The sequence below is a fragment of the Adelges cooleyi genome, unplaced genomic scaffold (assembly GCF_023614345.1).
Source record: "Adelges cooleyi isolate 19-005CV unplaced genomic scaffold, UGA_ACOO_1.1 ACOO_flye_CR_arks_rails_tigmint_CR_PRNA_23, whole genome shotgun sequence".
NCBI lineage: Eukaryota > Metazoa > Arthropoda > Insecta > Hemiptera > Adelgidae > Adelges > Adelges cooleyi.
This window is the reverse complement of record NW_026095893.1, coordinates 10930879-10943992: the sequence shown is the minus strand read 5'-3', so window position 1 is coordinate 10943992 and position 13114 is coordinate 10930879. Positions and strand designations below refer to the sequence as shown.

Sequence of the window (13114 nt, the reverse complement as noted above, 5' to 3'; positions counted from 1 at the left end):
TGGTTATAAAACCTATTTATTGTATAATACATATTTACGCATTAAAACGACAACTAGTAGATTGCATTATCTACAATATAAAATAATTAGATGTAACTACATTTTGATAAAATGTGTTATAATTTTCGTCTTCCGAAAAAATAATAGAACCATAAACCTAAAATTGAAATTTTTTAGATTTTCACCATATTTGTTTTTGTTGTATAATAATTTATAACCCAACACATATAGTTAAATGTTAATAATAATTATAAACGTTTTTAACTGTTAAATAAATACAATTTATTTTTACCTAACCTAACAGTACAGTATACGTGAAGAAAATGTTATAAAATATTTACAATTTTACAATTTTAGAATAATCTAATTATTATAATACCTAATAGTAAAAATAATAATAATAATAATAATAATTACAATAATCGATAAATGTTAATTATTAATCTATCATAGTTAGATACAATATAATTTGTAAATTGATTTGCAGTCACGAACATACACAATAATTAAAAGTCTACATTTTTATAATAATCTAAGGTAAGTTACACTTATCTAAATCCTAAAATCTATTTTATTATACTGTTTGTTGTTAGCAAAATTGTTTTCCGGTCCTCAAGTATTTTACCGATCATCACCAATAAAATGTATAGTAAAAATTATAAAGTGAGACTGAGCTATTTTATTTGATAGTCAAACTAGTTGTACATAGTATTCATAATTATTCTTTTAATTGCGGAGTTGCCATCATGTACAATATCAAGGGTTCGTATTTTTTCTCAATCTCGTTACTTAACAAATGTGAATAATTACTCGGGGACCACTGAATAGGAAAAAAATCGTTACTCCGTATTAACATGGGCGGAGCATTATAAAACATAGGGGGCATTGAAGAAATACTTTAATGGAGGGTTAACACTTATTTCGCGAAAGAGTACGGTATATGGTGGCGGCAGGCACTTGTGCATTAATATTTATTTTTTGCAGTCGGTAGACATTCAAAGCGAATTTTAAAAGCCGTCTGGAGTTTTTGTTATAGTTATGCGTTTGGATTTTTTTTTCGGATTAGCAAAATAAATTTAAAAAAATATTAGACCATAAATATTACATTTAAATAAAGGTTAGGGTGTTTAAATGTTACAGCATTATTAGTTTTTACTTTAAAATTATATAATATGTATAAATAATAGTTATAAATAATAGTTATAATAAATATAAAACCAATTACAACACTACGCCGTGCAATTGTCAATTATGACACTTTTTTACGAGACACCAGTTAATTAGTGTAAAAATATTTTGAGAAAAAATCAAAAAAAACAAAAAATTTATTTTCGTTTTATCTAGGCACAGAGTTAAGGTACCGAGACTTTGAAGAAATGAGCCGGGTTTCCGGCTTTTGGGGCGAACCTCAAGTTCACTTGATTACTTTGTCCTTCGTTGACGGTCAAAAACGAATTCCAGTCCACGTAGAAGTACAATCCGTTTCTGGGACGGTCCGATTTGGGTTCTTCGGTGTCGATCGGCGGCGGAGGGTTGCTAGCCGTTTCTCCGCCTCCAAACGACTCAGCCAGCTGGGAAAGACTCGGACTGGCGTCGGTAGCGGCGGCCGTCGACGAGTCCCTGGCTGATTCTTCGCTGACCGTGGAACCGCTGCCGACCGAAGATACCTCAACCGAGGTCGCTTCGGACGAGGAGTCTGTTACCGCGGAATTGGCAGTTACCTCGACCGAGGTCGCTTCGGAAGACGTATCGGCTCCCACGGTCGTAGTTGGTACTCCGTCGGATGCAATGGCGGCAGTCGTGGTCGATGTCAGATTTTCCGGTTCCTGTCGTTTGAACTCATTTTTGTTTTTTTCGAACAAATGTTGCAGTTCGTCTGTGGATAACGGGTCAGGCGGATTCTGCGCCTGGTTAAGAGTTTTGTGTCCCGGTGCTGACGACTCCGGAGGGCCGGCGGGCAAGTCCGAGTCCACATCCTTAGTGTCGTCGTCGAAAAACACCTCGTATCCGGTGAACGAAGCGTTTTCGGGCCTGGACGGCTCGTCGATGGATATTATAGACGCCGTGATGTTCTCCAATTTCTTTTGGATCACGTCCTGGGACAAAGAAGTTGTACTGTTACCGTCGGCCAGCAGCTTTATGTTCTCCACGATTTTTGCTATTTTGTTCACATCGATGGTCTTGACTGTGGAGTCGGAAGGGTTGAACACGTGGTCCCTAGACGAGCGCTCGAGGTCGTCAAACAACGGTCTGATTTGAGACACGTTCATGTCTCCGTTACCGGTCTCGACTAGCACTGACTTGAGTACGGTCTCGTCCGCAGTTTCCATGTGGTCAGCATCTTTGTCGTTGCGCCTTTCCGCTTGTTTCGGTTTATCCGTCGATACATTCGGAGTGTCCAACAGTCCGTACGATGCCAAAAGCGTTTTCATTTCGACATTTTCTATTTGTACGCTCCTGCCTTCGGGGATCTTCTTAAACTTAGCGTAAGCGTTCAAATCCATTGGCGGGCCTACGCTCTTCTTCATTACCGGTTTACCGTCTGCGCCACTTTGGAACAGTGACTCTACCGTTTTGGCGACCTTTGGCGTCGATGCCTTTTTACTTTGCACCGTCACGAATATCATAGGAGCAGTGGTCGTGGACGGAATTCGCGGCATCGCCTTGTCCAGACTAGCCGGGTATCCGTAGTTAAGAGGCGACTCTCCTTCTGGGATGGCTGGCACGAGTGGGACGTTAGTTCCTTGTAATTCCTTGCGCACACGAGCTGCCGACTGTGGCGAAGACACCACCGCCGAATCTTTTTCATGTTTACCGAAACCGTCGAAACCACGGCTCACGCGAGCACCTTGTGAAAAGTCTTTGAGGAAGTCTATGACTTCACCCCGAGTCATTTTCGGGAAACCAGACGATTCCAAGTACTTCTGTACGCCGTTCACAGCTGATTCCAGTTCCTGGTCTTTGACAGGATGTCCATGAACTAACGATACAATGGATAGTACCCCGACGATCTATAATAAATAAACACCAAAACGTTCATTAGTATTACGTTATAAGTAGTAGTATTGACTTAATATTTCAATCAATGAAATCTCTAACACATTCATAATTCGAAATAGTTTCAGTTTTGTATCAGGAAATTATATTTTAGGAGCGGACTCGTATGAAGTGTACAGGGAAAAAACCAGCAAAGTCACTTTTAAAAAATGGCAATATGTTGTTATAAAATTCGTTTTGATACAAAACGAATCTGTTCTTTATTTAAAGCACGATTATAAACGAAAATTTAACATTTTTTTTTAAAAGTTGTAAGTATTTTTTAACATTTTAAAATATTTTTCAGCTTTGCATAAACATGTTTTTCATACATTAGAAAAAAGTGACTTTGCTGGTCTTTCCCCTGAACCCTTCATATTTGAGTAATGTTGTAACTAGTGTTAAATATTCGAATAATTCCAATTCCATTTTTTGAGATTTGAATAGTAATGACTATTTGAATAGTTTGAAATTAGTTGATTATATGAATATTGGAATTTAAATCACCACCGTGGCTGTTAATCAAATTTCAAACTATTGTTTGATGATTATACTATTGACACAATAAATAGTTAAAAACAATTTGTCAATTCTTGTCAGCTCGTTATTCAATCTTAAAAAGCGTGATTATAATTTTAAAGTTTAAATCAATTAGTTAATGTAAAATTAATATTTTCGTAGTATTCCTAAAAATCTTAATCCATTATACCATTACATAAATAGTTAATGATATATACATAATTACATATTATATACATTTTTAATATCAATACATTATGACACTATAACCGAAACCAAGGTCGAAATCGGGAGAAAGTTAAAGACATCGACACTAGTGGTGTTACGAGATAGTATTTCTGGAAGACCTCGAACCAAGTTTCATTATAATAATCTAACAGTGAGTGTTTATAAAGACATGTTTGCAATTATTAGCAAGCACATAATGTCGTTACAAAAGTTCAGGCATGTAGAAAATGAATATTTTAATTTTTAAGCACAAGGTAGAATTTAAATGATCTGGTTACCAAAAAATAATGTAACTATACATTTTTCTAGTTTACAAGATATGTATTGGCTACAGAATATACTTTACAATCAAAATTACTTTGATTTTAAAGAATAAAAATGTTTAAATGGTTTTAGTCGCATACTTTAGTATTACTTTTATAATAGTTGATACCAGGACAATATTTAATATGTATTTATTTTTAATAAATATTAATTTGAGAAACACTAAAAATTATTATTATACATCGAAAATTCAGCCGGACATATTTTGACGTCCAAATGAAATCTGAAATTGTTGCATATAAGACAAGAATGGATTGAAAAATAAAAAAAAATATCGAAAGCATAGAGAATTTTTCTAGTAACTTTTTATTAGTTATATATATATCATAGGGTTAAACCCCCTTAAATGAATTATTCTTATATCAACTTTTGAATCTTAAATGTTAACATATACAATTTATTAACTTTTTAAAATAAGAACAATTTACTTAAAATGTTGACTAGGTCGGTGGACGGTGTAGGTAATTTGCGTTGTATTATTTGAAAGAGGGTTTCTTGTTGTAACTAAAACGTGGCACCCTCTATGTATTAAACCACTCATATGAATTATACTATAAATAAACGAAGACAATATACAAGCGCCATCTCGTGGTTCACATCATATTTCAGAGGCTTGGACCATATCAGCCAGATGGCAGCCGCATACACTAAGTTTCTCTAAATTATTATACTCTCTAAAAGTGATTTATTTTACTTCTTTTAAATCAGTTCAAAATCGACGTAAAACCTATGCAATTAAACAGTGACTTTTCAGAATAATTATTGACAAGCTATTTTTTTAGAATTTTAATTGTTCTAACGAATCTCGATAAATTTGAATATTATACAAATTTTATACGATCCACAAATATATTCCCAAGCATTTATTCCATATTTTTTTAACAAAAATAGAAGAAATGTTACAAAATATGGTGTGGTGTTACATGCACATTTTAAATTCATAGCCAAATCCACAAAGGAGCACTTAACCGAGAAAAAACCTAGTGGTGTCTGGGTATAATTTAAATACACATTTTCTATGAAAAAATGTTCCTGCCTAAACTCGTAAATCTTAATTTAAGTACATAGCAATAAAGGTAACGTAAATCATACCAAATAAAACTGCAACGGGAACACGTGTTTTTGATGTTGTTTTAAAAGAGGGTAAAAAATACATATGAATTATTATCATATTATATTTTATTCAAACCCAGAGTATGAATTACGGTGTTACATACACTTATATGGATAGCATTATAGGGTTTCTATATTTTTTATAAACTTATTTCAAGGGATATTTTTAAAAAAAGTTAAAATTGTGAGAAAAGAATACCATACACTTTTTACAGAAAAAAACTTCTGTAACTTTTTAACTTCATCAATATCTACAACTAATCACAATTTTTAAAAATTATTCTAAAGAAAATTTTTTTGTTAGCTTAATACTATAATTAATAATATGTATTGTTATATAATTTCATAGAAAAATCGAAACAACGGAAAATTATCTTATTTATAATCATAATTATTTCAACCATTTTGATTTTAAAGGTAAATTTTTCCCGTTTTTTCAACTGGTCAATGAAATTTCATCTCTTTTTTTTCCTGTACGTTTTTATGGAGAACCCAGTTTGAAAAAAATTTTCAAATTTTGAGCAATACGAAAAAACTGACATTTTAGATTATAAACTCAATTTTGATGACTTTTAGGTACCCAGAAAAAAAAGAGAGCTGAGATTATCTTACATAGAGTATATTTTTAAGCCTTTTTTTGATGACCAAAGATACTACTATAAATAAATAATAAAGGAAAAAATCCACAGGGGGTCCCTCCAAACGTTCGTATTTGACGTTTTGATTCATACGTATATTTTAACCTAATGGTCGTAGTTAAAATCTCAAATACTATTTTAGAAAGCCTTATTCGAATATAAATCCCTCCACGAATTCAATAGGAGAACGTCATGCACACAATTTTTCTCCGAGATAATTTTAGAGCATAAACACTTATAACAAAAACGAAAGTGACAAGATTTTAAAGACACTGGCATATCCTTTTATTGATTAACCTAATATTTAGCTTATATTTATTCAACATTTCAAATCACATTTTTCAAATAGCTATAACATTTGCTTGCGTTATTATTTTTCAAATCGAATATGAAGTTGTCTCCAAAATGTTATCTTTCGATTTTATAATAGGTGTTTTTGCTTTGAACCCACTTTGGGCCGAGTAAAAAGTATTTTGCGTAGCTATGCTTAGATAAGAAACACATTAAACTTGACAGCGATTTATGTGATAGTCTGAAAAATAAATTAACTACATAAAAGAGTCCTAATTACTAAACTAATAATTACACACCACAGTTAACATTTACATTTAAATTACTTATTCCTAACTCCTAAATAAATAGATGGTAATCGTCCTCTTAATGATACAACTCATATAATAATTTTAAACAACTTTTTAATATTTGATATAAAAAATGAAGTTTTATTTTAAATAGTTGTATTTAATTAGAACCTAATTAATTTAATGATCAAAAGTTTCATAACAACAATAATTTTTTATGTATAGCATAACTTATTAAAAATGCTACAAACATTTTCTGTGGCATTTGTTAACCATTTAAAACCAATTAAAAGACCCAAACCCAAAATAAGGATACCCCTAATGTATAAATGTTATTGTTTTTTATAAACGTCAAATTTAATTTACAATACTGAATACATTTTTCTTCTTACATAATGAAATATTTTAAGCACTCTACAACCAATACTTTTCTCTTGATTTTCAAAGCAAAAGAGCTCCAGATTTTACATCTCTATAATGGCCCCTAAAATAATGCGTCCTCAAAACAAGTCCTCAGATTTTTAAAATCTATATCATTAATAAATGTATAAAGTTTTAGTTATTTTTTTGAAGGTCATTTAAATCAAACTGTCTTGCAATGATCATTGTATATCTCGGAAACGAATTGATCGAGTAAGCTCAAAGTAATTAAAAGTAAGATTTTTAATGAATCTATAAATAACAAACAAACAAAGTTAATGTTTTAAGTAAAAATTGCAATTTTTTGTAAAATAATTGTTTTATACAAAAAAATGTTGGTAAAAAAACTAAAATTTCTTTGTGTAATCACCTTTTTTTTATATCATATAATTTTAATTCAATAAATCGATTAGCAAAAAGCGCTTTAAAAAAAAAAAAAATGTTTATTTTGACATTTTTTTAGATTTACTTTTAAATTATTTACCTTATGTTTACTATAGACAAGATTAAGAGCGTTTTGAAGAAATATACTTTGATTTGCGTGAATTAAAAATACACAAACGTTTCAAGACAGGTTTCAACTTGAAAGCAAATGACACACTTAAACGATAAAGTTTGACTGGGTCAATATTTTCTTGGTCCACAAAACAGTTGATCAACTTGATTGAAACAAAAGTTTTCACTACAGATTTCATTAAACTTTTGTTTGCACTATTATAACCGTTCAATTAAACTTGATTCGTGAGAACGCGCCTTGAAACATTAACCGAACGATCTGGGAATTTTATTAGAGACTTAAATCATTTTCTATCGATTTTTTTGTAAATTTATGTTATTTAAAAATCACATGTACCCGTATCTCGTAAAATAATTTTATCATCAATATTATTGTACGTGTGTATGTATTTATATATAAATGCCAGTATCGCTGTTTGTCTTGATGTCCCGTGTCCGACAAATAGCGGTTTATAAGACGGGCAATATTATGTATACAGTATGCTAGTAGAAGTTTCAAATTTTTGCATAAATATTCTGTAAAGGAAACAATTCCGATTTCAAAAAAGTGTGCAGTGAACATTATACAGGATATTATACATGTAGTGACTGTGTACGGCGGACGTTAACATTTACTCACGGTAGAAAGTGAAATGAGTGAAAGTATTAGGTATAGCCGGCTTGTGTGTACACGAGTTCAAATAGTGTGTTGATATTATACTATTGCATTTTCAAGGATAGCTGCGTGGCTCGACCAGTGGTTGACCGGCAAGGAGACCGTCTTTTAGAAACGATAGAGATTGCGAACATTAAAAACCGTCTGAACCGTTAAAATCATTAATTATCATATTTATTATATATAAATTAACATAATATTTATAATATTTTTGAAGCCAAACTCTTTAATTTTGTTACAGAACAATCTTCCGAACGTACACACGCATTATAATAATTATTCATTTTTTTTTTTTTGTAGAAAATGTGTGAAAAGTGATAATAGTTTACAATCGAAAATTAAAATAGCATAACAACAGTAATAATAATTATTATTATTATGTAAAAAGGAAAATTAAAAAAATATCATGGAAATTAATTGTTCTCCTTTCTAATGAATATTGCCGTTTCCGAATTTATCATTTACCTACATCGAGAGAGATGTGAGATTTGAGATATCTACATGAATGACCACTGGCCATATACATAGGTACATAAATATATATATATATCTGATATAATATATTTTCACGTTTCGACACCATTTGGTCGTTAAAAATAATAATATTAGAATAGCGTTATGTCAAAATATGACGACTCGTTAACAACGGGATCTGTACCGGTGTTACTCGTTTTAATTGGACTGCGGTCCTTGGGAGTAGTTACTTACACCAGAACACAAATTTGAACTATGCGATATCGTTGCAAAAACAACTTAACACCTCGGTCGACGGCACAGACATAATGTCATAATAATAATAATAATATGATATCGTCTTACGGAGCACAATATGAATTATTATTTCACCACTAGGCAGCTGTGCGCGTCCGCCGCATGATGTAAGTATATTGTTGTTAATTAAAAAGTTTCGACGGTAGATGTTATTAGCTTGTAAATATTGCATTACAGTATGTAAATAAAATTTCCGTTAAAACGTTATAAAATATTTTCTAGTTACTACTACGCACATAATTATATAATATTATACTCAAATACATTAATTAGTAAACTAATACAATCGGTATAATATAATATTATTTCATCAAAAACCAATCGTACTAAATATGAATATCACTATGACGGATGACGGGATTATTATACTGTGACGGCTCTCTGTGTGATATGTTATATATATTATACATAATTTTAAGATATATATATATATATATATATATATAAATTACAATAATGAAGTCTCCGAACCGGAGGAACCGTCGACCGTATAAAGTAATAACATTGCACTGCGACGACGGTATTTACTCAATGCAGGATACATATAAAATGTGTGTGTGTTTCTGGTGTACATATAGCCATTATTGTTATGTAATAATAAATGTTAATAAAGCGTATAGTGCACTGCGGTCTAGTGATGTGCACGAGGGAATGTCCCGGAGAAAGTACTATATTATTGTCAGTATTATTGAGCAATCGTACTGCTAGCTTTTATTATTTTATTAAACGCCGCTATATAGACGGTATTATGTTAATACATTGAAATTAGTATTTTAGCACTTGTGTTTTAATCGAATGTTTCGCTTGCCACCTGATCGATGATCGCGACCCCAAACCATTAAAGTATCGCAATAATTATTGCAAAATAAAAATAAAAATAATTATTATTACGTTCCAACGGGTTAGCCATACGCGTGGTGAAAAAATACGTCTCCAACCGTTAGTTTTTATTGATTAGATTGTAAAAAATAGGCAAGTGTCAAAATATCATGTCAACATTATAACACAATTTACAATTATACAAATTGTATAAATAATTATTAATCTTTGTATACCGACATTGAAAATGTAATTTAAAATAAAAAATATGTACACGAATTAAGATCTGCGTAATGTATTTTTTATAATTTTTTTTATAGATTTTAGTTGTAGCGTGTCTATCATACTTAGTATATTTAAAATATAAATATTTTTTATGGGATGACTACGATGATAGTCAACGGCTTTAGGGAAATTTCGCGCATTTATCTACGTGGTTTGATTCTATTACTAGTCTGCATAATTCTCATCACTATGACGTGTGTGCATCTCTGGACAGTTGCGCAAACAGAAAGTAACCGTCGTAACAATGAGACGACTACCTATAAGTATACTAATAGTGTATTAATACTGTTGTGATGAAACGGAAGTGACAACCGTTTATTTTCATTGACGCGCGTTGATGGCTGTACAAAATATACCTATGGTAATATTATTATTGTTTCGTAAGACGGTCCTTAAAAAGCAAACAGTACGCGCGGGTAGAAATTTGGAATATAAACAACATTTCTTTGTTGACTAGTAACTTGGTAATTCATGTTTGCCGTGTATAAAATGATAGGATTTTCAATAAAAACGTGAGATCAGCGCTGTAGCCTCGGAGAGAAAAAAACCCAAGTTTACTGTTAGTCATGATCTCTCAAAAAATGTATGTATAATCTTACCGAAAGGTTAACCCGTCACTCGAAATCGTTGATACTATAATTATTATTATTATTATTGTCATTTGACAACGTATGGAACTCTGAGAAAATATACACGATTTATACTAATTTCTTTACTGGATGTGTTTCGATTATTTCACCCTTGCACGCTTTAACAATTAGCATCCAAATTTGGTTTTATACGGCTAACTCGAAAATTAGAAGTTATCCCGCGACCGTCTATCTATCACGAATCTCTGAAACTGAGTTGAAATTATAAAAGCCGGTTGCCCAATTTCGCAAACGCCACAGCGGCTGTCCCCGTTTTTCCTACTCAATCTTGCCACCAGGGACACATTTATCATATTTTTCGTTTATCCGGCATACCCGCAGTGAACGCTCAAAATATCCATAAGGTCTTCTAAAATGTGTAATATGTAAAATATAATGTTGTACAAGTATAGTAAGCACGCACACAAGGTTATTTATAATAATAATACCAATACCAATGTAAAAAAAAACCTATTAAAAGGCCATGTAGACGTTTTCTTTTTTGAAAACACTTTATTAGGTCGAGGTACTTATAGAACTTTTACCTATACTGTTTATTGTATAACTAATGTCATACCATGTATCGTGTCTCTGTACCTTATATTGTTTGTTTTTGGCAAAATTCTTTTTTTTTTAAGTACAAAAAGTTTCAGTCATATCACCATTGGTTACATACTTACAAAAATAGTCTTACATCGAAAAAAAAACACACAATTATTCGATTAGGATCTTAATTGATTCCTCAATACACTATTATTATCTGTGCAACGTATCTATGACATACTTTTTAGGCTAATTGAATATTATTTAATAGTATGAGTATATCAAAGCAAATAATCTCAAATCTGACGATATGCCTGATATAAATCCTGCTTTTTCAATAAAATACATTAATCATAACGAGCTAAGCGTTTATTACAACAATTTGAGAATATAGTTCAGTATAGTAAGATTCTACAATCCGGAGATGAGTTTGTTTTAGGCAAAACTAAATTAAGCGTTATTGAGTTAACTCAGTGTATATTTGTTTGCTAACCATTTAAAAATTAAAATGAAATGTCTTTGGAATAATTATATAATTTCTAATTTAATTTAGTTAAACAATGTCCACTTAATTTGTCAATCCAGTCAATCAATACCTACATATTATCATTTGACTACATAGTGTTATGTATATAAGATGTAAAAATTTAATTACTACAAAATCACAATGCTAACGTCTTAGTCATAAAAATTGTCATGGTTACATATTTTATAATGCAATACCGGTTAAAAAAAAAAGGTTGTGCAATGATACTACGCAAGTATTGTATATCATTTGCTTTCCAACGGTTTTTACTTAAAATACCGCAGCATATTGATATAAATTTATAGACTTTAAAGGAGAGACGACAAAAAAATCTTGGTTGTTTCGTGCTCAGTCTATGTAGCCGTTACAATGTTAGTATTGTCTACAAACAAGTTTTGTGAAAACTATCAACGTACAACAGCACAATATGGCCAAGTGCGCACGTTAAATCTTGATAGCTCGGACTATCCAGTAACGTCGCCACGGCTTATAATTCAACTCTCTATCCACCTCGGGGTAATCGGGTCTTTCACTTGTATAATAATATAACATCCTCCTCATGATAGGATAACAAAATCATAATATAAAAAGACAATGTAGATATGCGTATTGTAATGAAAGTTGAGCATCTAATTCAAATAAATCGCCTACGTTATATGCGTTTCATAAGCAAGAAGTAATAGTATTTAAAAAATAACATCGACTTACTATTTTCCATCGACTAAGCGATGAGTTTGAAGTTCTCGAAACGGGCATAATTCAACAGGACCACAACAACTAAAATGTTAAAATCGATTATAACTGAATTATTATGATAGCACAAATATGAGCGTTAACTTATTATTTTTTATTATTACTATTATTTACGATTAGCTGATTTGTTGTTTTTTTTAAGTGCACACGTTAACTTCTACCAATCCACGATTGAATAACGTATCGGTCACTAACGCCCGACTAGTCTACACAGAACCGTCCATCCGATTTCATTACTGATGCGGCGCTCACCGGTCGTCCCACTTCTGCATATCGTCGCCCTCTCCAACTTCCATGTCTCAAGTACGCAAACTTGTTGTCACAAAATAAACATAGGTGTTAACAATTTCTTTTCTTTTTTTCTTTACAACATTTCACCATTCAACAAAACTATTATGTTTGATAGAGTGCTACCAATGGCAATAATATGCAAACCATACTCTTATTATATGATGTATGACCATTCACTACAATTTTATTGTTATCTTAAAAATAGCAATACTATAAACAACCACACTTACACAAACCCAGAACGCTTTAAAATAGTAAATTAATATAATTACGGTAATAAGAGAATAATTGTTAACCCGCGTAAGTATTTAAAATCAATTGCAATTACAGCCAACAGGCTTCAGCATCAGCAGCTATTGGGAATATGCAACTAAATTAGGTTATACAGGAAAGGTAATAATATATTTTGCAAGATCTACCATAACAGGGCGATTGGTTAACTATTACCCAGTCAAAATTTTAGAAGA

The 13114-nt window shown here is 31.5% G+C and overlaps 1 protein-coding gene across 3 annotated transcripts; it reads right to left on the bottom strand.

Annotated features, from left to right (window-relative positions):
* Positions 1–367: 367 nt before the first annotated feature.
* Positions 368–12585, bottom strand: LOC126835267 (uncharacterized). 3 transcript variants are annotated; one of them, XM_050567740.1, is made up of 3 exons: positions 12471–12585; positions 12312–12380; positions 368–3011 (listed from the first exon to the last, which is right to left on the bottom strand). In XM_050567740.1, exons 2-3 carry the CDS (start codon positions 12357–12359, stop codon positions 1353–1355), a joined length of 1707 nt encoding a protein of 568 aa, XP_050423697.1. In that variant the 5' UTR covers positions 12360–12380; positions 12471–12585; the 3' UTR covers positions 368–1352. The 3 variants fall into 3 exon arrangements, with proteins under 3 accessions (XP_050423697.1, XP_050423696.1, XP_050423695.1); XM_050567739.1 differs by having other exon boundaries at positions 12461–12579; XM_050567738.1 differs by having other exon boundaries at positions 369–3011; positions 12312–12579.
* Positions 12586–13114: the final 529 nt, after the last annotated feature.

Coding starts and splice junctions, on each gene's coding strand:
- LOC126835267 (XM_050567740.1), bottom strand. CDS start 12,359: ATGCCCGTTTCGAGAACTTCAAACTCATCGCTTAGTCGATGGAAAATA. Junction 3,012..12,311: donor CGCTTAGTCGATGGAAAATA/GTAAGTCGATGT, acceptor TATTTATTATAG/ATCGTCGGGGTACTATCCAT.